This window comes from Gymnoscopelus microlampas, assembly GCF_963454915.1.
Source record: "Gymnoscopelus microlampas genome assembly, chromosome: 14".
In the NCBI taxonomy this organism is placed as follows: Eukaryota; Metazoa; Chordata; class Actinopteri; order Myctophiformes; family Myctophidae; genus Gymnoscopelus; species Gymnoscopelus microlampas.
Window position 1 is genome coordinate 12,907,834 of NC_139951.1, and position 24,909 is coordinate 12,932,742.

The following is a 24,909-nucleotide window of genomic DNA, read 5'->3' on the forward strand; positions in this document are numbered from 1 at the left end:
AAAGATGCGTTGGGTTAGCAGTTAGCATGGTGGGCTCACAACAGTTAACGGCAGTCAGTCAGTAGACTACTGTCGTACCGTCTCCCAATTTTACGTCATATACCCACAGTTAGCCGCAGAAGGACCGGAACTAGCTAAAAAATCTCTTCAAGATAAAAGTATAATTTAGTAACACTGAATAATGATGATTATGTTTATCATCATCATTATTATTATTATTATTATTATTATTATTATTATTATTATTATTATTATATTATATATTATTATTATATTATATATTATTATTATACTTTCATTAGAATAAGTGTTAAATACGTGTTAAATATCTCTATATTCTGATAGTACTCATTGCTATAGTGTTAGTTCAGTAACAGGGGTCTCCAATGTCTCTCCACCACTTACAGAAAATGCATTTTCAGGTCTGGATGCCAATTTTATCCATTGAGGATAGAGAACTCAGTCAGGATACAGATTGAACTACTGAAAGTGGAAGTGATGACACAAAGAAATTAAGCTGATAAATGGGTACTTTCTGATCGGTACCTGATGTTTTTTCCCCTGTCTATTAAAGAGCTGGAGAGATGGGGTGACTCCTGTTATTGTACAAACACAGCTGAGAAAAGTGTGGTACTTTTTATAGTAAGGCTGACCGGAACAGTGGGGACTATCCAGGCTGACTAATGAAAATGATCACAGAGGGTTGATTGTAAACGAAAACTATACAGTTATTCTATCATAGTCTTCTACCTCTCACAGGAAATGCTCTGTTTTGATACTTTGGTTAAATAATTACCATCATGTATATATATCATATAGATTCACCATATAGTTTCTTATTTTTTATTAAGAACCCAATTCTTCAAAACAACATCAATGATATATAAAATATTTTTGAAAGCAAACAACTTTAGGCTACTCCTGATGTCCTGTCCTGACATAAATTGCCTAATTGTAATGGGTTCGGTTACATTACTTTTATGGAGCAATCTCTCTCTCTCTCTCTCTCTCTCTCTCTCTCTCTCTCTCTCTCTCTCTCTCTCTCTCTCTCTCTCTCTCTCTCTCTCTCTGTATGTGTACTGTATAATACAGTGTGTGTGTGTGTGTGTGTGTGTGTGTGTGTGTGTGTGTGTGTGTGTGTGTGTGTGTGTGTGTGTGTGTGTGTGTGTGTGTGTGTGTGTAGATGGATAGATGGATAGATAGATGTGTAGATAGATAGATAGATAGATAGATAGATAGATAGATAGATAGATAGATAGATAGATAGATAAATGGATAGATACTGTAAGTAGTGTGTGTGTGTGTGTGTGTGTGTGTGTGTGTGTGTGTGTGTGTGTGTGTGTGTGTGTGTGTGTGTGTGTGCGCGCGCGCGCGTCTGTCTGTGTGAGTGTGAGTGTGAGTGAGAGAAAGAGAGTGTGTAAGGTGTAAAATATATTAAGAAGACATTATTTTGAAGTACTCAACCGGAAGTGTCATTTGGCTCAGCAGCGTGTGCCGTGACGCACCTCTCTGTCAGTCAACCAGTCGTCTTTAGGTTTTTTTCCTCCTCCAAGGCAAAAAAAAAGGAGAGATTCTCTCTCCGCTTCGCCAGGATTTAACCACGGCGTCTTTGGCTCTGGAGCCGCCGGGGACCCGGAGGAACGCCTGCATCGGAGCGCCGACACGACGACGTCCGGACGGCCGGACCACGACAATTCTCCCGAGCGAGACGGCGGACGGTTTCGTCGCGAGCCGAGCAGGAGAGCAGCGACCCGCCGGGCCTGGAGGAGGAGGGGCCTCGACGTTGCCTTTCAGCTCCGACCGCCGAGAAGGCGCCGACGGCCGGCTTGCCCGTCCACTAGCACACCGGCTAGCATAGCAGCTACACCCATGACACCGCAACAGTGTTTGGAGGATACAACAACAACATAAAATAAGGGGAAACGTTCAAGTTCGCGTTAATTTACGCCGTTAAATCTTTTAACAACTAAAGAAGGAACCCGTTTAAGACGTTTTAAACCCAGAGGCTGGTGGATATTTAAAAAAAGAGTTAAAGGACCATTGGCAGCTAGCTCAGCTTAGCTGGCTGGCTAGCTGGCTAGCTGCGGGCTAGCAGTGACAGTTAGCCTCCAGGGTTGAAGGCAGCATACAGACATTGGGAACCTGCTCGTCATTTTTCGGACCTTTATCGGAGCCTTGAGGCGCCGACATGGCTGCCATCATCAAGGAGATAGTGAGTCGCAACAAGAGGAGGTACCAGGAGGACGGCTTCGACCTGGATCTCACCTGTATCCTTTTTTTAAAAATATTATTTAAATTCTGCTGTGGAATGAATCCAACCTGCCTGGTTTGCTATTAGCTTGGCTTGGCTGCTAGATGGTTACACGTTAAAACGGTTTAATCGCCATTACCACCCTCTACTATTACTACCCTAAGTCGATGTATGATCTTTATATTTACATTTTTATATATTGTTTATTAAGGGTACATTGGATAGTGCACAGTAAAATCCTCAGGGTACATTTTAACTCCTGAGAGTGTACAATATAATGGAACCAAATGGGCCCATGGGTCTGCACCCTCAGAGTTGCAAATTGATAAATTTGATATCTTTTTTTTATATGTTGTACTGTGTACCTCCCATGATGCTGTGTTAATTCACTGAAATGACTAAACAATAGACATTGTTTTAGTTAATTATATTAAGTTACTGGTAACCTGAATCTATCTAACATATCTTGATATTGAAACGTTCCAATAATCGGTCAGACTTAATCTGTCATATTAGATGTTTGAGGCATTGTACAGTAGTGTACTGTATTCCTTTATGCACTGAGACCCAGAATAATCATATGATGATCAAAGTTTGTTCTTTTTTATTTAAACACAGCTGGTGTGAAGCCACAAGTTGACACATAGGATATTTTGGTGATAATGGTCCAAATGTGATAGTCAGCTGGACCAAGCAGGCAAGCAGTGTGACAGATAGTCAGTTGGCATTACATCAGCTGTACACTCCTTAAAGCTACAATCTGTAAGATTGATGTATCTCTCCTGAGAGAGGCATTTGCGACGATGTCTGAGCTACAATAAAGATGGTGGCACATCTAATCGTCCAATCCGGTGTGCCATCTGCTTCAAATAACTTTATTAACACTGTCGACCAGTTGGTGTCGGACCTACAGTACCTGACTGACACCAAGGTCTAGATTTCTCAATGGAGAGAGTGGGAACTGGGGAGACCTCCCCCCAACCATTGCAGATCTGCTAGTAATAATGTGTTAACAACATACTCTTAGAATTACAATTTATGCATTTAGCAGACACTTACAATAAGCAAGGACAACACAAGGTAATACATCAAATGCATAGAAATAGTCATCTAGAATCAGAGGCAAACCAAGAACCTACCACTCACCACAGTGGTTCTCAAAGTGGGGTTCACGGACTAAGGGTTCCTTGGGGCGGTTCCAAGTCGACCCTTACAGGTCTGTAACTCTCCGAGTTATGAGGGTCGTTGAAATTACGAAGTTTGAGAACCACTGACTTGTCTAACATACAGATTGGTTCAAAGCAAACGCAAAGATCTTGTTGATATCGATGGCAACGAGCCCACAATTAAAGGCAATGTGCAAGATGATAAAACGTACTGTAGGTTGGCTGATATTACCTACCCTGCACTACCTTGGAATGAGCAGTGAATGAACTTGAATGACTTATTCAGTAACGTATATCATCATAGTTGATATTTAAATTTTGTATTTGGAAAGGTGCACTTACCATCTAGTTGTCATGTGGATCAGCTTAGTTCACTGTCTGTTGTAATGTCTTGACTGTGATTTGGTTGGGTAGTTGCTAATCGGAGGCATTGATTTCCATAAGAGAACATCAGCACACAGTCGGTTCACCTTAAACCAAGTGGTACAGGTGATGATGGCACCAGGGCTGCAGTTTTGTGCAACAGGAACGGGCAGTATTGGCTTCGGCAATATTGGGAAGACTGGCAAATGGATCTAAATAGTTTATAGTGGCTTATATTGTGGGGAGGAAAGGAACACAAATTGTCATGACAAATCCATCTGTCAGTGTGCAATGGATCTAATCCCACCAGAGCATTCTCTCCTGTTATCTCAATTCTGGCTTTCCTATGGCCAGGAGAAGGCTCCATCAGAGCTACACTATAGTGCAGGAGTTCCCAAACGTTTTAGCTCGAGACCCAAAAGTCTGTCTCCCCGGGACCCAAGCTTACAAAAATACATATTTAATAGCCCTGTTTAATAGTGAAAATAGTAGTTCTATAAGCTCACAACGCGCCACGATGCAACACACGGTGAGCTCGTAGATTTGCTATTTTCACTATTTCTTCTTAAGGTGTTTTTTTTGTAATATATGGAAGGTTAGATTTTTTTGAAAATGTATTTATTTGTTTTGAAAAATGTAAAAAAGAAAAAGGGTATTTACTTGTGACCCTCAAAATAATGGTCTGCGATCCAAAAATGCGTCCCCTGACCCAGTGTTTGGGCAGCACTGCTACAGTGGCCTATTGGCCAAATTTCCATCTGCTGAGAATTTGTTCCGTCTTGAACCTGCTAATTGATCAGTTTAAAGATGATTGTTTTATTAAGAGCGAGAGAGAGATATAAAATATGCCAATTATAAGATGACGAGCCCCTGTGTCACAAACGTGCATGTTTGATTTCAAACTCGGTGGCTGTAAAAAGCAGCTGGTGTGTTCATCGAAAGCGTTTGTTTTGAGTTTTTCATTTTTATGACTGCCTCCCTTCGACAGCAGCAGCAGGTCATTTGCGGGGTGCCTGTGTGTGTGTGTGTGTGTGTGTGTGTGTGTGTGTGTGTGTGCTTGTAAGAGAAGAGGAAGTGCGAGTGTGTGTGTGTGTGTGTGTGTGTGTGTATATATATAACCGATGAATCTGTGCTGTGTTGTTGTGCATATACATGCAGTGCGCGTACCGTACTCTAATGTGTATTTGGTGGGTTGGCGATGTACTGTAACCGAGCTTGCTGCCGTTACGCAACAGCAACCTTTTTTTTTTTCCTTCCTTTTCTAGGAATGGTCAGTCCTCCGAATGGTAGGAAGGACAGAGCAGTGCGACCAAAGGTTACTGTAGTCTTATTAACCCGTTCAATCCGGGAACGCATCTGTGTCATTTTAGATTTGAGCTATATATCCATTATGTTATATTTTGGCTATTCAAAAATAGCAGATCTACAAGCTCTGCTATTTTTGAAAAATATATACCATATTTTTTTAAACAACATTTTTAACTCAAATATTTGCAAAATCTTTTACAAATGTTTCGCTTAAAATATTTATATATTCAAAGGTTTGCACCCATTTTCACGATTTTTTTCAAAAATAGCAGATCTACAAGCTCATAGCGTGGCACTGAGTGTCGCGCCACGAGCTTGTAGATCTGCTATTTTTGAATAGCCAAAGACATCTAAAATGACAGAGATGCGTTTCCCGGGTTGAAAGGGTTAAAAGCCCGCCGCTACACCTCCCTGTCTCAGCAGCTCCCGACAACAGTGGGAGAGAGTAGGGCTCTAAATCAATGTTAGGATTATTTCAAAGTGTAACCAAATTGGACCCGTAAGGGGCCGTTTTGTTACATTTTGTATACACTGAGTTAGATGCGAAATATCTAAACGGACGGACACCTAAGGTGCTGGAAAAGAAGAGAAAAAAGAATGCATATTGTTGCTGTTTTTTCCAAAAATAGTGCCCTAGTTGATCATACTACAGTGTCACGCAAAAGTATCAAAAATTGCAGAAGCGACGCGTGTTGAGCTTGTAGATCTGCTACTATATGAGGTTTCCCACCCCCCCCGACACAAGGTGCTTGAAGTGTGTTTTGAATGCATCCCTTTGGAAAACCTGAACAAAGGATGATTTGTATTGAAAAAAACCTGAGCTTCAGGAGTCCCTTGACCCAGCTTACATGACTGGCCTGCACCTAAAAGGTCACAGGTTCATCCTCCATGACATCCTACAGCCATAATAATAGTAATTTTGGTGCACAATATGAAGGTCATACCAAACACCTGCCCTTTGGTCACCGGGGGGCCTGTGACAATCTAGGGGTGCAGTAGTTAACCCATTAAGACCTGAGGCGATTCTTAAAAATGTTTTCTAAATCCTTTCTAAAACAGTTTTTTGAAAAAAAAATCAAAAAAGAAAGTGTTCAAGATTTTTCAAAAATAGCAGATCTACAAGTTCATAGCGCGCCACTCGGTGCCGCGCTATGAGCTTGTATATCTGCTATTTTTGAATAGCCAAAGAAATCTAAAGAGACACAGATGCGTTCCAGGTCTTAATCAAACTAATCGAATAAATCGATCATAAAAAAAGAATGGCTAATGGAATTGAAATTTCCCTCTTTTTTTTCTCTTTCAAATTTACCAGGAATAGTCCTAATGAACGATAAAGTAGGGCTGCACAATAGCAGATCTACAGGCTCAAAACGCAACGCTTTCGCGCCGCATTTCGAGCTCGTGGATCTGCTACTTTTGGGGCTTTTGTGTGACGCTGTAGTATGGAGTTAATTTACGGGAAAACACAAAAAGTAAAAATATGGAGATAAGAGGTTTCTGCCCGACAGCAACGATGTATATACACACTTGAAATGTCATTTCCAGCAAGTCTCCCTTGTCTATCTCATCGATCTATCTATCTATCTATCTGGCCCTTTTTGACCACAGGAACCTAGCTCCTCCTACTACTCCTAGCAACCTGAGGAGAATTGATAACGAGGCCATTTTGTTCCACACAGACATTGTGATAACACTTTCTTATTTATTGATGTCATCTGCTGGTTGACATCTAGCCTGGAAACCAGACAAATCTGCCAGAGAACTCATTTTAATTTGCGTATTATTAGTCTGGCAATGCGATGCCAGGCTAGCAGTGAGTGGTGGATGGAACATATTGGCTTTTTAGTGGTGGCGGTGAACTTGTGACCTTTTGGTTACAGTGCAAGTTTTTTGTGTGCGTGCTTGAGTTACGCTGTGTGTGTGTGTGTGTGTGTGTGTGTGTGTGTGTGTGTGTGTGTGTGTGTGTGTGTGTGTGTGTGAGATGGAGAGAGAGAGAGAGAGTGCGCGCCCACGAGCCATGCTGCAGTGCTGAGTAGAGCGGGGGACTGGCTTGACTAAATAGGTCATTTTGGTATGTATAATTAAATTATTGTGTGGTCGAGAGAGAGAGAGAGAGAGAGAGGGAAAGAGAGGCATACAGACGGAAAGATGGAGAGATAGAGGGATCGTCTCACAGAGCACGGAGACGGAAAGCAGGCAAACTGCTCTTTTTCATCGGACAGAGTGTCTATAATGTCACGATGAGATGGAAGATGATGTCAGGCCTTCATCAAACAAATATCACACCAGCATGTAGTATTGTGCAGCGCTAAGTGGAGCACTGTGTGTGTGTGTGTGTGTGTGTGTGTGTGTGTGTGTGTGTGTGTGTGTGTGTGTGTGTGTGTGTGTGTGTGTGTGTGTGTGTGTGTGTGTGTGTGTGTGTGTGTGTGTGTGTGTGTGTGTGTGTGTGTGTGTGTTTTCCTTAACGCTGTGTGTGTAGACATCTATCCTAACATCATTGCCATGGGCTTCCCTGCTGAGCGGCTAGAGGGTGTCTACAGAAACAACATCGATGACGTAGTCCGGTAAGACTATCTACTGTGTGTGTGTGTGTGTGTGTGTGTGTGTGTGTGTGTGTACCAAATGTCCCCACTAGTAGTAATAGAATTTGAAAAATAGCCATTGTCAGGACAATTTTCCTGGTCCTCCTCACAAGATAGATATTTTCCATTACAATTAGGCCAAGGACCCCTTAGCTAAGTGAGAGATGAAGCGGGGACCCCCACGTACTACATATTGTATAAATCTTGCAGATTAAACTTTTTTCATAGATAGTTGGATTCACGCTAATGTGTCTTTTCAGACAGTTAACCTTTTAAACCCTCAATATTTAGTCAACTTGACCGTTGGCTCTGTACTTGGTCTGCTCTTTTTCCCTCTACACTACAGTGTAGAGGGGAAAAACACAGACTCGCCGAAAATAGCCTATCCATAAGCTCACTGCGAGAGCTTGTAGATCTGCTATTTTCAGCTAATGTTCCCCAGCATACAAAGATTTGGCGGACCCCCTGTGGTATCTCTGAGGACCCTCTAGGGGTCCCAGACCCCTGAATTTAGAGGTTAGCCTTAAAATGTTGATGCCCTCACAAGCGTAGTAATGCAAACGGATGTCTGTATGTGTGAGATAGAGAGAGAGACCTATGGATGGATTGCCTATGATCTCTCCCTGACCTCAATGTGGGAGTTTTGATCCAGAGTCACAAGTTCAACAGAGATTAATCTCTATTAATCTCTCTCTCTACCTCTCTCTCTCTCTCTCTCTCTCTGTGTTTATATTGCTTTGTGACTGCTGTAATACAAACTGTGCACTTGTGAAGTGTCGTAGAATAAATATTTGTTTCTCCGTCTGTCTCTCAGGTTTCTGGATTCTAAGCATAAAAATCATTACAAGATCTATAATCTGTAAGTACTGTCTGTCTGTCTGTCCGTCCAGTTGGTTAAACGTGAAAATATCATATAGATTAGACATTGTGTCGTTTTTGTAACATCACATGTTCCATCCATTTTCTGATTGACGACACGTCATAATGTCTTTATGGTCGTGCACAATGTTGCCAGATTCTGTGAGAGAAACAAGCAACTAGGTCTAGGAAAACCAGCCCAAAAAGAAGCGACCAAGGGCCGCATGAGCACTTTTAACATATACATCAGCTATTTGAAAATAGCAGATCTACAAGCTCACAACGCGTCGCGTTGTGAGCTTGTAGATCGGCTATTTTCAAATAAAATCTTGCGGGGGGAATTATAATAAGCAGATCTGGCAACGCTGGTCGTGCAGTACAGCACGTCGCACCACTGTAGTCGAGGCTCCATTGAACAGCAGTCTTATTTGTCCTGGCCGATTTCTCAGTAGCTGTGTTTGTTAGCTAACCTGTTTGACCATTTCTGTGTGACTACAGCTGTGCGGAGCGGCATTATGATGCAACCAAGTTCAGCTGTCGAGGTAAGATGACATCACCGCCCCGGGGCCAGAAATACACAGCGATATTTTTCCGTTGCTGTCGGGCAGAAACCTCATATCTCCATATTTGAACTTTTTGTCTTTTTTTCATAAATTAAAGCCCTACTTGATCGCACTACAGCGTCTCACTAAAGTAGTAGATCTCCAAGCTTGTCGATCTGCCGCGTTTCCTATTATTGCATTTTAAATCTTGAAAAGTAACAGTTTTGGACATGATATGAGTTTTCTACCCGACGATAGACGATATGATTTCATGTCTCCTATGTCTCGGGTTAATAACGTAATCATTGCGGTCATTATAGGCGAAAATAGCCAATCAACAAGGTCACAATCTGTCGCATTGTGTGCTTGCAGATCGGCTATTTTCGCTTTGTGAGACACATTATGGAATAGAGCTTAACTCTCAGTGCCAAGAATGAGTTATCCCAAGTTAAAAAACAAAAACAAAAACATATTATTATTATTTTTTGGAAAATAATTTTCAGAACCGAAGATATCGTGATCCGAAGATTTGCTACTCCATTCACTTCTTGTTTAACTTATTATTATTTTGTTTTACTTTAAAAAAATTGCTGGCACAGTATGAACATATTTTTTTTATTTCATTGGCACTGAGAGAGTTAAGACCGGGAACTCATCTGTGTCATTATTAGATTTCTTTGGCTGTTCAAAGATTTTCTAAAATGTTCACGATTTTTCAAAAATAGCTGATCTACTACTGCTATGTTTGAAAAATCGTGAACATTTGTGCAAATCTTTGAATATATATAGATATTTTTTAAGCGAACATTTGTAACTCAAATCTTTGCTTCTGGGGGTCCCTGGAACAAATTAGTTTGAGAACCACTGATATTATAGCGGCATAGGTTTTTTCAAAAAAACTGTTAAGATTAAGAAGACAATCATATCTCTAAAATGTCCCCCTCTCTCCTGGTCTCTCCAGTGGCCCAGTATCCATTCGAAGACCACAACCCTCCCCAGTTGGAGTTGATCCGTCCGTTCTGCGAGGACCTGGACCAGTGGCTGAGCGAGGACGAGAGTCACGTCGCCGCCATCCACTGCAAGGCGGGCAAAGGTCGCACGGGCGTCATGATCTGTGCCTACCTGCTGCACAGAGGGAAGTTCATCAACGCACAGGAGGCCCTGGACTTCTATGGAGAAGTCAGGACCAGAGACAAGAAGGTACGCGCGCGCACGCACACACACGCACACGCACACGCACACAAACACACACACACACAAGTTATCTAAAGCTGAAAAAATGGCACATCTACGAACTCGCCACACGTACGTTTTCGGTGCACAAAACAAGCGAGCGGCGAAGTATAAATCAGGCCTAACTCCAGCCCATAAACCTAAGGGCTCCGAATGTTTAATCTTATACATTTGGCCCCCACAATTATAGTAATACATGTGCGTACACACACACACACACACACACACACACACACGCACACACACGCTGGGGAGCTCTACAGAGAAGCAAACAGAGTGTGTTGTATTAATGTTGCGTTGCAAGTTCTGTTGTGTTGTTCAAGGCTGTGTTGTTACACTGTCCATTACAAAACATGGCAGGTAGGGTATTGTAATTGGTCCTGTTTGTCTGTGTGTGTGAGTTGTGTTTGTTGGTTTGTTAGTAAAATAGCTAGAGAATAGATGGTCAGATTTTGGTGAAACTAGGAGAGAATAATTGGTAGTCTGCCCCGAACTTTTGATTAACTTCAAGAACAGCTTGGCTTACCTTCGACGGGATTATCAGGAGGTCAAAGGTCTTCTTTATCTGTAATTAATGCGTTTAATAAAGAATAGAATGTTCCTTGTTATGTGCAGCTTGTATTCCTCGGGTAGGGCTGTATATATAGCCATGTGGCCCATGTTTTATACTTTGGCTATTCAAAAATAGCAGATATACAAACTTGTAGATCTGCTATTTTTGAAAAAAGTCTAGAACATTTGTGCAAATATTTGAATATAAATATATATTTAAGGGGAACATTTTGGACTCAAATCTTTGCTTCTGGGGGTCCCTATTACAAAATATTTTGAGATGGGGGGTCGGTGGCCAAATACATATCATTTTGGAGCTCCTTGACATGAAGTTTGAGCACCACTGATATAGTGAGGCAGCTTGATGTACAAGTTCACCCTCTGGACATGACACTAGTGTGAAGATATTTTCAGAAAATCTTGGGGAGCGGAAAAAAAGTGGGACATTTTTATTTTTATTTATTTATTTTTTACATTTTTGCAACACAAATCTTATATGTGGGTCTCTGGTACAAAATATTTTCAGATTCACAACTGGCTCTATGCCAGTGGTTCTCAAACCTTTTCATGTCAAGGACCACCCAAAATGTATTTGGCTGCGGACCTCCCCCATCTCAAAATATTTTGTTCCAGAGAGCCCCCAGAAGCAAATATTTGAGTTAAATATGTTGGCTTAAAAATATATATATTCAAAGATTTGCCCAAATTGTCTTAGCACCTCGTGCCGCGCTATGAGCTTGTAGATCTGCTATTTTTGAATAGCCAAAGTATATCACATGGTTGAAGTGGTGAAAATGATTTTGACCCTATATATATTAACACATTTTGCTGGGCAAAAATGTGGTGCCCCCCCCCCCCCTCCCCAAGGACCCCTGGGGACCCCACTTTGAGAACCAATGCTCTATGAGACGCGTTGGGAGCTTGTACATCAGCTATTTTTTGACAATATTCGCCTATAATGATGTCCCCAAAATAAGGAGGCCAGGTTGAAAGTGGTTAATGTTGTATTGAAGAGTCATCGTGTTGGATCAATGTGTTTGTGTTTGTATTCATGGATTAAAATTCCCAGTCGCCACGACTGATGATTTCAGTCATTTGGTTTCCATAGAAGCCAGCGTGTCTGCTATGGGAGCATGTTGCGCACCAAAAATAGACCGATCTACAAGTTCTCAATGCGTCACTCGTAGATTGGCAATCTTTGGTTATTATTTGAAGATTCGAGCATTTGAAGTGGTCAAACTAGCAATATGTTCAGAAGCATCTTCCATAAAACCACAATCATCTCGGATATTTAACCCATTTAGACCTGGAACGCATCTGTGTCGTTTTAAGATTTTCTTCAGGCTATTCAAAAATAGCAGATCTACGAGCTTGTAGATCTGATATTTTTGTAAAATCGGCCTTTTTTTTTATCGGCCTCAGGTCTTAATGGATAAAGCCAAAGGTTAAAGCCTTGGTCTGTGATCTCTTCACCTGGTTGGCAGTATGTAGAACAGCAGGAACAATATTACTAGAACATCATTTTACATTAGGAAACAGCGCTAGTGTGTGTGTGTGTGTGTGCGGGGGTGGACTCATTTCAGTCTGTTTCACGAATCGCGTAATAGGACTTGGTTTATCAACCTTTCTTTCAGTTGGGAGGTTGTATTTGGCTTTAATCCAGGTGTGTCTTTGCAGGGTGTGACCATCCCCAGTCAGAGGCGCTACGTGTCTTACTACAGCTACCTGCTGAGGAATCATTTAGAATACAGACCTGTCGCTCTGCTCTTCCACAAGATGGTGTTCGAGACGGTTCCCATGTTCACTGGAGGAAACTGCAGTAAGTCTGACTCGCCTGTCTGTCTGTCTGTCTGTCTGTTTACCTGTCTACATATCTGGGGTATTACAGTGGGACATTTCTACGGCTGCAACAAGTTTTTATTTATTTTTGCTATTTAGAGTAGCCAATTATGGGTAAAATTATGTTTTACCCTTTTTTCCGTTAAGATAACCTGATGAAGGTCTAATAGGCCGAAACGCTGTTATATTCCCATTAAAAAAAAAGTCTTACATTTGAAGGCAGTGTGTGGGAGTTTTTTCTGTTATTACATTCGGGCCCCCGCTTGGTCTTCTCCGACGCACCTGTCTCTTTGTAGGTGTGCAAAAGACTAGCTTTTTATTACCCCTTTCCCCCCCAATTTAGTCGTTATTCATCTTCAAGCTTGTACATCTGCTATTTTTAAACATTAAAAAAAAAAAATCTTGAAAGTGTTGAGAACCACTGAGAACCACTGCATTTGTTAGAATGGCCCTCGGGTCTTAATGGGTTCATTGTGGTTGATGATGTGTAACGTTGCAGACCCCCAGTTCGTGGTCTACCAGCTCAAGGTGAAGATCCACACGTCGAACCCGGCCAACACGCGCAGAGAGGACAAGCACATGGTCTTCGACTTCCCCCAGCCACTTCCTGTCTGCGGAGACATCAAAGTGGAGTTCTTCCACAAACAGAACAAAATGATGAAGAAGGTATCAACGACTCGTAACAACTGTGGTTCTCAAACTTTTTTAATGTCAAGGACTTTAGTATGCATTAGGCCACGGACCCCCCCCCCCCCTGTCCATTTGGTTCCTAACTATCAATCATTTTGCTGGGGGACCCCCTGGAACCCCCTCAAAGACCCCTGGGGTTTCCCCAGGACCTCCACTTTGAGAACCACTGCTGTAGAATAATTATGTTGCATTATCTTTACTAAATAAGTAATATATATATAAAAAATGTATCTGTTTGTTTTTGAGGTGGTCATAATTTATAAAGGACATACATGTATCATGATAGTGTATCATTGCATTATCAACCGAACAGTGGAAAGAAATAGTGATATCATTTGAGCTCATTCTCCTCTTTTCAGTTTAAAATCTAGACTAAAAACACACTTTGAATCAATTTTGACATGCTTTCCATCACACCCATGCCCCTCGTTTGTACCTACTGCCTTTGCCCATTTATTGGTGTTTTCTAATGTTTTAATTTCTCTAGACTGTTGTTGACTGTCTGTTCCACTTTTTATGCTGGTTTTATTAGGATGTACGGCACTTTGGTTGTTTTTAAATGTGCTTTAACCCATTCACTCCTGTGTCATTTTAGATTTCTTTGGCGTGCTGCGCAGCTTGTATATCTGCCATTTTTGAAAAATCCTGAAAATCTGTGCAAATCTTTGAATATTTTTTTTAAAGCCAACATTTGTAAAACATTTTGTTCCAGCGACCCCCAGAAGCAAAGATTTGAGTTACAAATGTTTGCTTTAAAAAATATATTTATTCAAAGATTTGCACAAAATGTTCAAGATTTTTCCAAAATAAATAAAAAATAACTTCTCTCCGATTTTCCTCTCCCACCACCAGGACAAGATGTTCCATTTCTGGGTCAACACTTTCTTCATCCCGGGGCCCGAGGAGATCTTCGACAGACTAGAGAACGGCAGCGCCGGAACGCCCCGGGAGCCCGACGGCTCGACGTACCACAGCATGGGCCCGGCGGGGGAGAACGACAAGGACTTCCTGATCCTACCGCTCACCAAGAACGACCTGGACAAAGCCAACAAAGATAAAGCCAACAGATACTTCTCTCCAAACTTTAAGGTACACTTTAAGGTAAACTTTTTAACCCATTTAAGACCCGGGAAAAGCATGTGTCATTTTTAGAATTTTCTTTGGCTATTCCAAAATAGCAGATCTTCAAGCTCATAGCGCGGCACTCGGTGCCGCGCTATGAGCTTGAAGGTCTGCTATTTTTGAAAAAGTGTGAAAATGTGTGCGAATCTTTGAATATATATATTTTTAAAGCGAACATTTGTAACTCAAATCTTTGCTTCTCAAGCTAGCAATATGCGCAGAGGCATCTTCCATAAAATCCTATTGTTCTGGGATATTTCATAACGACAAATGTTTGGTGTAGAGCTAAAGGGGAAAAAAGGAGCGGACCAAGTATGGGGCACCCCCGGTCAACTGTACGTACGTAGGGTTTGAAGTGGTTAATAGTCTATTAACAGTGTATGTGTTGAGAAGAATAATGTAAGTACAGACAATATATAGACAATGGTAAGGTACTGCTAGTAGCTTTGTTTAAAACATATATATATACCATAATATAGTTTACCGGTAATAAGCCTTTCTAGGTGCTAATATTACCATAACATTGTTCATAATATTATTACCCTCTCCTTTTAATTGTAATCCTACAAGCTCACAATGTGACACATTGTGAGCTTGTAGGATTTTAACCCATTAAAACCGGGAAAGCATCTGTGTCATTTTAGATGTCAGCTATTCAAAAATAGCAGATGTACAAGTGACGTGCTGCGAGCTTCTACATCTGCTATTTTTGAACATTTTTGACTAATCTTGAAAGTGTGAGAACTACTGGTTTTAGAAGGCATCTGAAGAATGGACTTCAGGTCTTACGACAGCGGTTTAAAGGGGTTCAATGAGCTAACGGCTGTCTTTCCTGTCTTGTTAGGTGAAGCTCTACTTCACCAAGACCGTAGAGGAGGGGGCCAACTCCGAGGCGAGCAGCACGGCCTCGGTGACCCCCGACGTCAGCGACAACGAGCCGGACCACTACCGCTATTCCGACACCACGGACTCGGACCCCGAGAACGAACCGTTTGACGAGGAACAGCACACACAGATCACTAAAGTCTGACACACACGCACGCACACACACACACACACAGACAGACACACACGCACACACGCATACGAAACACACTTATATAAATATATATACAGACGTACCTATATCTATACACAGGAAAATGGACCCCGCATTTAAAAAGAACCAGCTAACGAGCTAACTTGGGGGGGGGGGGGGGGGGGGGGGAGAAGAAATGGACCAGCGAACCAATCTCTAGGACTCGATGGATTCAACGAGATCGCGGGGGGATATGTTTTTTTTTTTTTTTGTTAATGACTGCCTGCCCCCCCCACCCCCCACCCCCCCCCCCCCCCCCGCTGCGCTGTGATTGGTTGAGGAGGAGGATGGAAGGGCAGCTTGGGGGAGGCAGGATAGATGGACGGAATGGACAGGAGATTTTAAAATAAAGGAGTAAAACTTGAATCAAAAAAACTGAAAGACAAGTAGACTTCTTTAGCAACTACAACCTGGATGTTTGTTGGATAAATACCCCCACCACCACCCACCCCTACATTCTATCCTTTCATCACTCCTTTCCTTCCTGCCTAGTTTTAAGAAACTACATGCTGACCAAGTTTTTAGTTTTTTTTTTTTGTTCCGTTTTTGTTTTTATCTGTCTTTATCTTTCTTCCTTTTCTTTTTCTCCCTCTCTTTTGTCTGTCTGTCTTGTATGTCTGTCTGTCTGTCTGCGGTGAGTGTTGTTGAGTTGTGTTCGGGGTCAGGGGTTTACTTTGAGAAGCTCGGAGTCAAACGAGTTTCTTATCAAAACCTTTCCGCCCAAATTCTCCTCCGCATAACGTCCCCGTCGGGCAAGAAACCTTGTATCTCCATAATTCAACAGTTGTTTTTTTTTTTTGTCGTATATTAATGCCCTACTTCATCTTATGGCAGTGGTTAAGAACTTGTGACTAAATAATAACTACATTGGACCACAGGCTCTTTTAATTCTTTTCTTCATTTCCTGAAAAGTAACCGTTTTGGACATACAAGGTTTCCACCCGACAGTGACGACATATTCGTTTTGAAATTGAACGTGTTTCTCTTGTTCTAGCAAGCCTGAAAGAGTGTTATCAACGTGGCACTTTCAAGGAAAAAGGTTTTCCTCACTCTGTCTGATTTGAGCAGATTGGCGTTCAGAATTCAGATATGAGCTCGTATGTCTGCCATTTTTGAATAGCCAAAGAAAATCTAAAATGACACGGATGCGTTCCCGGATTGAATGGGTTAAAAACCATAGTTTTGTAACCCCGGCCCTGGTTGTGTGTGAACTTAAAGGCAGAGTGTGGACCACTCTCTCTCTCTCTGTGTGCAGCAGTGCTCTGGTGACTCGCAGCATTCTGAATTTATGTCTCAAATCGTCGCTGACGGGCAGAAACCTCTTATCTCCATATTTAAACGTTTTGTGTTTTCGCGCAAATTAACGCCCCCCCCCCTTGCTCACACTACAGCGTCACACAAAAGCATCAAAAGTAGCAGATCTGTCTGCTCGAAACGCTGCGCAAAGCGACGCGTCTTGAGCTTGTCGATCTGCTACTTTTGCTATTTTTAGAATTTGAATCCTGAAAAGTAACGGTTTGGGACACATGAGGTTTCCACCCGACAGAGACACAATGTTGCTTTCCCATCAACCCTCTGTTCACTACCAACGCCGGTAGGGTCGTGACAGTTAATTGAACTAATCGATTTAATCAATCATGTTATCGTAATCGATTTTAATAAAAATACGTTTTTCTTTTTTCCCCAAAGTGTTTCCCAAATTAAAACAGTGAAAATAGCAGATCAAAAGGCTATTTTGTGCACCACTGTTATACGATGAAGTATAACATAGCGCTTAGTGTACAAAACTCTATTTGATTTATTTCGTGTCGATTCGTTGATATGAAAAATGTATAGCGTTCTAAGCTTGTCCATCGGCTATTTTCAGCTAAAGCTTTCCCCACAATAACCGAAAACGGAAAAGACACTAGTATAGTAGACACTACCATAATGGGGTTTAAGTGGTTAATCGCGTGGCCATCTTGGACTTGTGGGAAAGGCTTTACTAATGTGGGAAAGGAGACCAGACTAGGCTAGGCTGCGCCAAGCTGAAGACCCATTCGTACTTCCATCGCACGACTGCGTCGCGCGTCGAAAGTGGAAGACCTACCAGCCGGCCGACGAGCTCACAACGCGTCGCAGCTGTGGGCTTGTAGGTCTGTTATTTAGGCTGGGCGCGCGGCGGGTTCTTCTCCGCCCCGTGGTTCATCGACGCTGAACCCGACGCTTCACGCACGTCGGCTCTTCAAAGCCGCCAATGCGCCGCCTTTTTTCTTCCATATAATGGAAGTGAATGGGGAAGGGCATGTTGTGAGTCCAGCCTAAATTAGGCATGAGTCAGACCACACTGAGCACACAGAGTCTGTCTGAGTCAATCACCTGAATGTGACGTTGAAAAGAGAGAGTTTGACTCTAAAACAATCTGCTGCATTTCTGTCAATCATTACTGGGGAACACGCACGCACACACACACACACAAACACACACACACAGGACCCTCACCACTCACTCATACCTACTGTGAACGAATGCTCTTAATGCTTTCTGTCCGTCTCTATTTGTTTCATGTTTTTTTGTTTGCACAGAAGGACTATCTTCAACCCTTCAATCAAATCAAGCAGTTGAAAGAAAAAAAAAAAACTATTTTTTATTATATTTTCACAGTTAATCATTAAGCTATACAACAGACGAGCTACATACAGTACAGAGTATCCATTCCGTTGACTGTTTTTAAGCTATATTTCTTAAAATGAACGTTTTTCTCTCCCTGGTTTCAGAGTAAAGCTGGAAAGAAACAAAACCTTTTTTTTTTTTTGCAGCTTTACTTGGGAACACTTGTTTCGTTGTGCCTGGGGGGAGGTCAGGCGGGCGGGACGGGGGCGTGTCACTCTTTTTAGGGACAATTCATTGAACTTCATCGACGTAAACTTCGGTGCCAGGCGAGGTCAATCAATCCAAGATAGATAATGGCGTATTTGGCATGTATTTGTCTGTATCGATCACTGTAATGTTTGACATGTGTTTCATGCTAAGGTGCAGTTTGTAACAGTCGGCAGGAACTGTCCCCTGGGAGGTTGTGTGTATATATATATATATATATATGTATATGTATAAAGTGGCATAAGTCAGTGGTTCCCAAACTGGGGGTCTCCAAATTATGTTGGGACATTAGTGCAACATTGTTTTCTCACTCAACAGTAAAGTCTAAAGTGACAATTTAATGACTGATGAATTTTAAGACCTTTTTTTATACCAAATTGTCAAACATTACGTAAGACAGAGGCAAACATTGTGAAAATAGCCGAGATCTGCTATTTTCACAATATTTATCTGTGGAACCGAGTCAAACTAAATGTAATGCCTCAACTCCTACAATTCCAAGTGCTTGTCAGGGTGGGGGTTCAAATTGATTATTTTGGTGGGTCTGGGTTTGGTGGGCCTGAAAGGTTTTGAAACCCTTGACCTAAGTCGATCTGTTTCTCAACATCCGGTGCAGGGACCACCTGGTGTCCAAAATATGGACACTTAAGGGGTCTGTACAGTTAGATGAACAGTTAGATGAACACTCAGTGTAGATTGGGGTCCCAAAGATTAAAAAAATAAAATCAAAACGGTTCCATTTGTTCACTCTCAGAGTTGCTGACTCGTAAAAGGGTCCGTGAACGTGAAACAAAGTATGTGCCCTCACAATCACCTTTGTGTCTCTAAAAGAGGCACCTTTTTTAGGACGCGTGAACCAGCAGGATCTGGCTTTATGACGTATAGATTCATTAATTAATTAATATCAGTTTGGTATGCAATTAGGCCACGGACCCCCATAACTCTGAGAGTGTGTAACTCAGTGTACAAATGTACATTTGTACACTCTGAGTTACAGACCCACAAGGGTCCATTTGGTTCCCAACTATCAACGATTTAGCCGCCTTACTTACCAGAGACCGTTCCGTGCCGAGTGAGAACGACTTTTTACAAACTGCATCTTAAAAAAAAACGCTGGTGTTGAAGGTCTATGAGGTTTACTGTTGACATGGCAGGTTATATTTCCCAGATACAAGAGAACTACTAACGGTCCCCCGATCTGTACTTGAGGTCTTCACACGCTGGGAGGTGGAAGAAAATCCCCTGCGAATGTTCCGCATCAAAACTGTTTCACGTCGTCGATGCTTCATTCATTCGGGCTGATGTCTTTTTACTCAAAGGTGAAAAATTCCGATTGAAAATGTGCGTTCCATGTGGACGCACTCAAAGACGCAAACGACCGCTGAGAAAATAATTATTTGCGGAGCAAATGAATCGCACAAAAAAAAAACACAGCCCCATTGTGCGAGGGCCTTTTTTTTAGTTGCCAATCTATAATAGCCGATCTACAAGCTCACATCGTAGCGCGTTGTGAGCTTACAGGTGGGCTATTTTCGGCGCGCAACCAAGTACAAGTTGGGCTTAAACCACTTTTAAACCCCCAGCATCCGTATTCTGGGAAAAACGATCGCAGGAAAATAGCAGGTCGACAAGCTCTCAACGCGTTGCGCTGCAACGCGTTGTGAGCTTGTCGACCGGCTATTTTCCTGCGAAAGATATTTGCTGTAGAGCGAAAACTGAAAAAGTCGCTAGCACAGAGCCCTGAGGGGACTCCTGCTCTACCATGTATGGGGTTTTAAGTGGCATAGAGGATGTTAACATTGTGATGTTGGATTGAAGCTTGGCTCTCAGCCATGGCCTAAAGTCATCTGTATGTCTGGTGCTATTTCCTAAAAGCATATAGGCCCAGCTTTGGTTCCAGGCAGCGGTATCCCCGCGTCGTCGCTTGTCGGGGCAAGAAACCTTGTATCTGCAATTTCAACTTTTTATGTTTACTTTTTTTCATAAATTAATGCCCCTGCTTTGTCATACGAGAGCGTAGTCGGCAAAAGTAGCAAGAATAGCCGTTCTACAAGCTCACCCTTGTAAATCTGCTATTTTTACTTTTTCTTTTTTCTTTCTTTTTTTTAAAGTGAAAGTTGGTAAATCCGTCATGAGTTTTATAAATGTTTATCCAATGGAAAGTATTAACAAGCAGAGCTTGTGACTAAATGACTACATCGGATCCATTGGAACACAGGTTTTCTTTCCTTTTTTCTTTTCTTTTTTCCCCCTGAAAAGTAATAGTTTTGGACATACAAGGTTTCCACCCGACCGTGACGTTATCCACCTTGGACTGCTGCTAGCCTGGTGTACACTACACGGCCAAACAGGGCTTGTTCAGGGCAATACTGCTGAGATAGGTCTGGCTTTAATGACACACGAAAAGCTACAAAGGTCATTTCTTAATTCCAAACGATCTTTTGCACTGATTGATTGTACACCTTTTTTGGGACGGTCAAGGGGGATGCCCATGTTCCCTCCTAATTTTGATTCAATTGAGGATAGAAAATGGTGCGGGGCTACTGCTTAATTTACACTATGTCGTATGACGGTGCCTCGTGTTGAAAATGGCCGATCTATGTATATGGAGCTTGTAGATCTGCTATGTTTGGCAAGCGACCGTCATGCGTCAAAGTGTAAACCCTGGGCTCTAAGTAGCCTTTGGCCTGCAATTTCTACACATGACGATGCTTAATGACGTGGAAATGGTTGTTTTGGGAAAGTGATTGAAGTGTTATGAACCAGGAACAAGCCCTGTTCCAGCCCCAGTGTTGGACTGGAGGCCGACTAAAAGGGGCCTTTAGCGCCTCTGTAGTCCCAAAGCGAAGTCCTAATCTTGTTCCCAGCGAGTATTTGGTGCTATGTGGATCTCAGCCCAGACCTTTCAGGGTCATATACACACCTTACTAAGCTGTAAATGTCTTGTAATGGACAAGAGTGAGGGCCACCAATGTTTCTAGCTCAGCGACATAGCAACCACTCTTCAAAATTCCCAAAAGTTAACAAGTTCTTGATATCTTATAAATGACAGAAGAAGAAAAAAAAAGGTTCCGTCTCACGGCGACATGTGGACTTTTTGTGATTTTTAGGAGTGTTGTTGCTGTATCATGCTAAGCACATCATAGGCGATTGTAACGCATAGGGTACTTATTTGCCTAGGCTCACGTTTATGAGGCACATTTGGGATGAATCCCTGTTGAAATGTACCTTTTTACAGGGACATCTCAAGGCTACAATAAACTACAATAAACTTTTTTTTAAACTAAGGTTAACCATACAGTTGTCCTGAATTGTGTTTTGAAACGAAAGGTCATGTCAAAGTTTATGGGTGGAAAGTGGTGCTGCACAAAACGCCATTCAAGGTGTGGTGGTCCAACCAAATGCCAAGTCTTAACGTGTAAACCCCCCCACATAGGACCTGCAGTATGTCATCAACATGTTAAATGAACCCTTATTTTATCAATCATGAGTAAATCAATCAGAATAAACAAAAGGTCACAAATTAACCCTATGTTATGGTGTTTTCCTCAGGCAACAAAATACCCTTTTGAACCTCACACCACCCCTTTTAATTAAAAAATATATATATATATATATAATATCACTAGACATGTCAGTGTCCAGTGAAAGAAGGGGCTGGATTGGGTTTGACCTTTTGTCTGGGGAGAGCCCTTTCAGTATGGGACACAATTGGTACACTAAATATCACTTTGTTACATGTTTAGGCTCTCAAAAAAAATGAGAACAAAGTTTTGTTACCTCAGGGCAACATTGTGCAGTACGACCACTTTAGTTCAGCCAATGCTACAGTGGTCCAGGGCAGGCTGACTTCCAGGTGGCCTGTGCTGGCTGTCGAGCCCCAAGATGACAGCTCACAGGCGGATAGGACACGTGCCAACAGTCAGTGGGCGTCATTCACCAACCGTTCTTAAGAGGAAATTTGTTCTTAGGACCCACTTATGCAGTTTTCGAGAAGATTTTGGCATACACCAGTGTTTTCTTAGCTGTGATTTGTTCTAGGGTAAGAACAGAATCTACGCACACTCAAGAGCACTCTTGTGTGCTCATATGTTTGTGCAAAATAAGGTTTTCTTCAGTTTTCTTTTCAATTCTACGATTGTATAAAATAGGATTTAAATTGTATCATATCTTTAGAGCAGTGGTTCTCAATGTGTGGCCTGGGGGCCGCCAGGGGTCCTTAAGGGAGTTCCAGGGGGTCCATAGCAAAACGAGGAACGGTTTAACCACTTTAACCCTATTTTATACTTTTTTGGGGATAGCTGATCTACAAGATCACAACGCATGATGAAATTACTGCCCGTTTTGAGCTTGTAGTAAGTTTGATGCACAAATGCACAAAAATGCACAAATCTTCTCTTATTATGCGAGTCCCTGGAAGAAAATATTTTCATATGGAGGGCGGGGGGTCTGCAGCCAAATGCATGCAATTTGGGGGTCCTGACATGAAAACGTTTGAGAACCGCTGCTTTAGAGTTTTCAACCGTTTTGAAAATTACAATCCAACCCAAACAGACCCCAAGCCCCATACCCAATTTACCTTGATGTCTAGTGGTGATATGTTGATTAATGTGAGAGAAATAATAATAAAAAAACACATTCATTTATTAAATTAAATAATTTGCTGTTCACTTCAGAAGTAACTCCACCGAACTAATTATTTTTTTTGGTTTGGAGTCTGGTGTTCTACCATCTTTAGACTTTAGTTGAGGTATTCTTTACTTCATTCTCTCAACTTGTGTGATTGCAGGTGTGACAGGTGTGATTGCAGGCAGGCTCATGCAGTCATGCTTATATATAGAGAATAAGGCATGGCATAGAGGGTTAATTCCACAAATGAAAACTGCTCGCGACCGGACCGGTTTAGTAGACAGGTGAGTGAACACTGTCAGGTCTGAGCCAACACAGACAAACTACAATCACATCCACAGACTTCACAGCATGGAGTTAAAACACCACCGCCATGGACGATGTATCGGTCCATGCGTTAATCCGACAGACCTTTTCTCCGACTATGTGGCATCCGCGTGCGGTTAGGGTTAGGGTGCGGGTTTGGTTCGGGTTTAGTATTGAAACGTCGGAGCGCTGCGCTGTCGGAGGATTGAATACATTATTAACAAGAGTATAGGCTCTATTCACAGCAACCCTAACCGCACGCGGATGCCACATAGTCGGAGAAAAGGTCTGTCGGATTAACGCATGCCTCCCATTCACAGCAGCCATATTTTCACTTCCTTAACAGGTGTTACCAATGATACTAATGAAGGCTCTGTTCCATTTCGTGTAGCACAGTGGTTCAGATTGTTCAATTCCCACAACCCCTATAACTCTGGGAGTGTACAAATGTAACCAAATGGACCCGTAAGGGTCCATTTGGTTACATTTGTACACTCTCAGTTACACACCCGTAAGGGGCCATTTGGAACCCCCTTAAGGACCCACATTTTAGTCCCACTGGTGTAGCAGAGTGTTTCCATTGAGTCGACATGCATAACATCCTCACCATGACTCTGTTTGACCAGAATGGAACAGAGCCTTCATTAGTACCATTGGTAACACCTGTGAATGTCTTCACAATATGGCTGCTGTGCATAGAGCCTATTAACATTACAGGTAGTAAAGTCAAAAGTTAGGCTAAAAGGACAAAACAAAAAAAATCACATACAATGCAATAGTGGGTGTGTCTACCAATGTGTTCAAAGGTATTCTACTAAGCTTGATAAATGATTACATGTTAAGGTAATCCATTCTTTTAGGTTAGTTTTGAGTTGGGAGTCGACATCATTAGTGGCTTTTTTTGGTAGGGCAGTCCACGTTGTGGTGGCAGCATAGTAGAATACATTTTCCCCCATGTTTGAGCCAAATTTTGGGGGAACGAAGTCAAAGGAGCTCCCTCTGGTGTTATGCCCATGGGCATCACGCACTATGGAGAAGTAGTTTGATGGGTAATTAACTGGCCACTGTTCCTCTGAGTATCTCAAGCCATTCAATCCGGGAACGCATCTGTGTCATTTTTAGAATTCTTTGGCGATTCAAAAATAGCAGATCTACAAGCTCATAGTGAGGCACCGAGTGCCGCGCTATGAGCTTGTAGATCTGCTATTTTTGAAAAATCTTGAACATTTTTGCAGATATTTGAATATATAAATTACATTATATTAGATATAGTTAGATATGATGTTATAAAACTATCTTACTACTGCCACAACCCAATCGCTAGAGAAAAAACGTCACCGTTGTAGGTCTCTGCACACCACTGAAACGTTGCATATCGCTGTTGTCGGGCAGAAAAATGACCGGCGGAGTCTCCTATTGAACAATGACCTGGTCATCAAATTATTGTCTCAGGAATGAGATAAAAACAAAGAAATCTCCATGAATTCAAGTAATAAAATATATTATTATTTAATAATATTTTTTTTGGTGA

The 24,909-nt window shown here is 42.0% G+C and overlaps 1 protein-coding gene across 2 annotated transcripts; it reads left to right on the plus strand.

The window, feature by feature from the left end:
• Window positions 1-1,506: 1,506 nt before the first annotated feature.
• Window positions 1,507-21,739, plus strand: ptenb (phosphatase and tensin homolog B). 2 transcript variants are annotated; one of them, XM_084077760.1, is made up of 9 exons: window positions 1,507-2,267; window positions 7,568-7,652; window positions 8,485-8,529; window positions 9,027-9,070; window positions 10,032-10,270; window positions 12,533-12,674; window positions 13,194-13,360; window positions 14,237-14,485; window positions 15,351-21,739. In XM_084077760.1, the coding sequence occupies exons 1-9, from the start codon at window positions 2,189-2,191 to the stop codon at window positions 15,534-15,536; spliced, it is 1,236 nt and encodes a 411-aa protein (XP_083933886.1). In that variant the 5' UTR covers window positions 1,507-2,188; the 3' UTR covers window positions 15,537-21,739. The 2 variants fall into 2 exon arrangements, with proteins under 2 accessions (XP_083933886.1, XP_083933887.1); XM_084077761.1 differs by having other exon boundaries at window positions 14,237-14,473.
• Window positions 21,740-24,909: the final 3,170 nt, after the last annotated feature.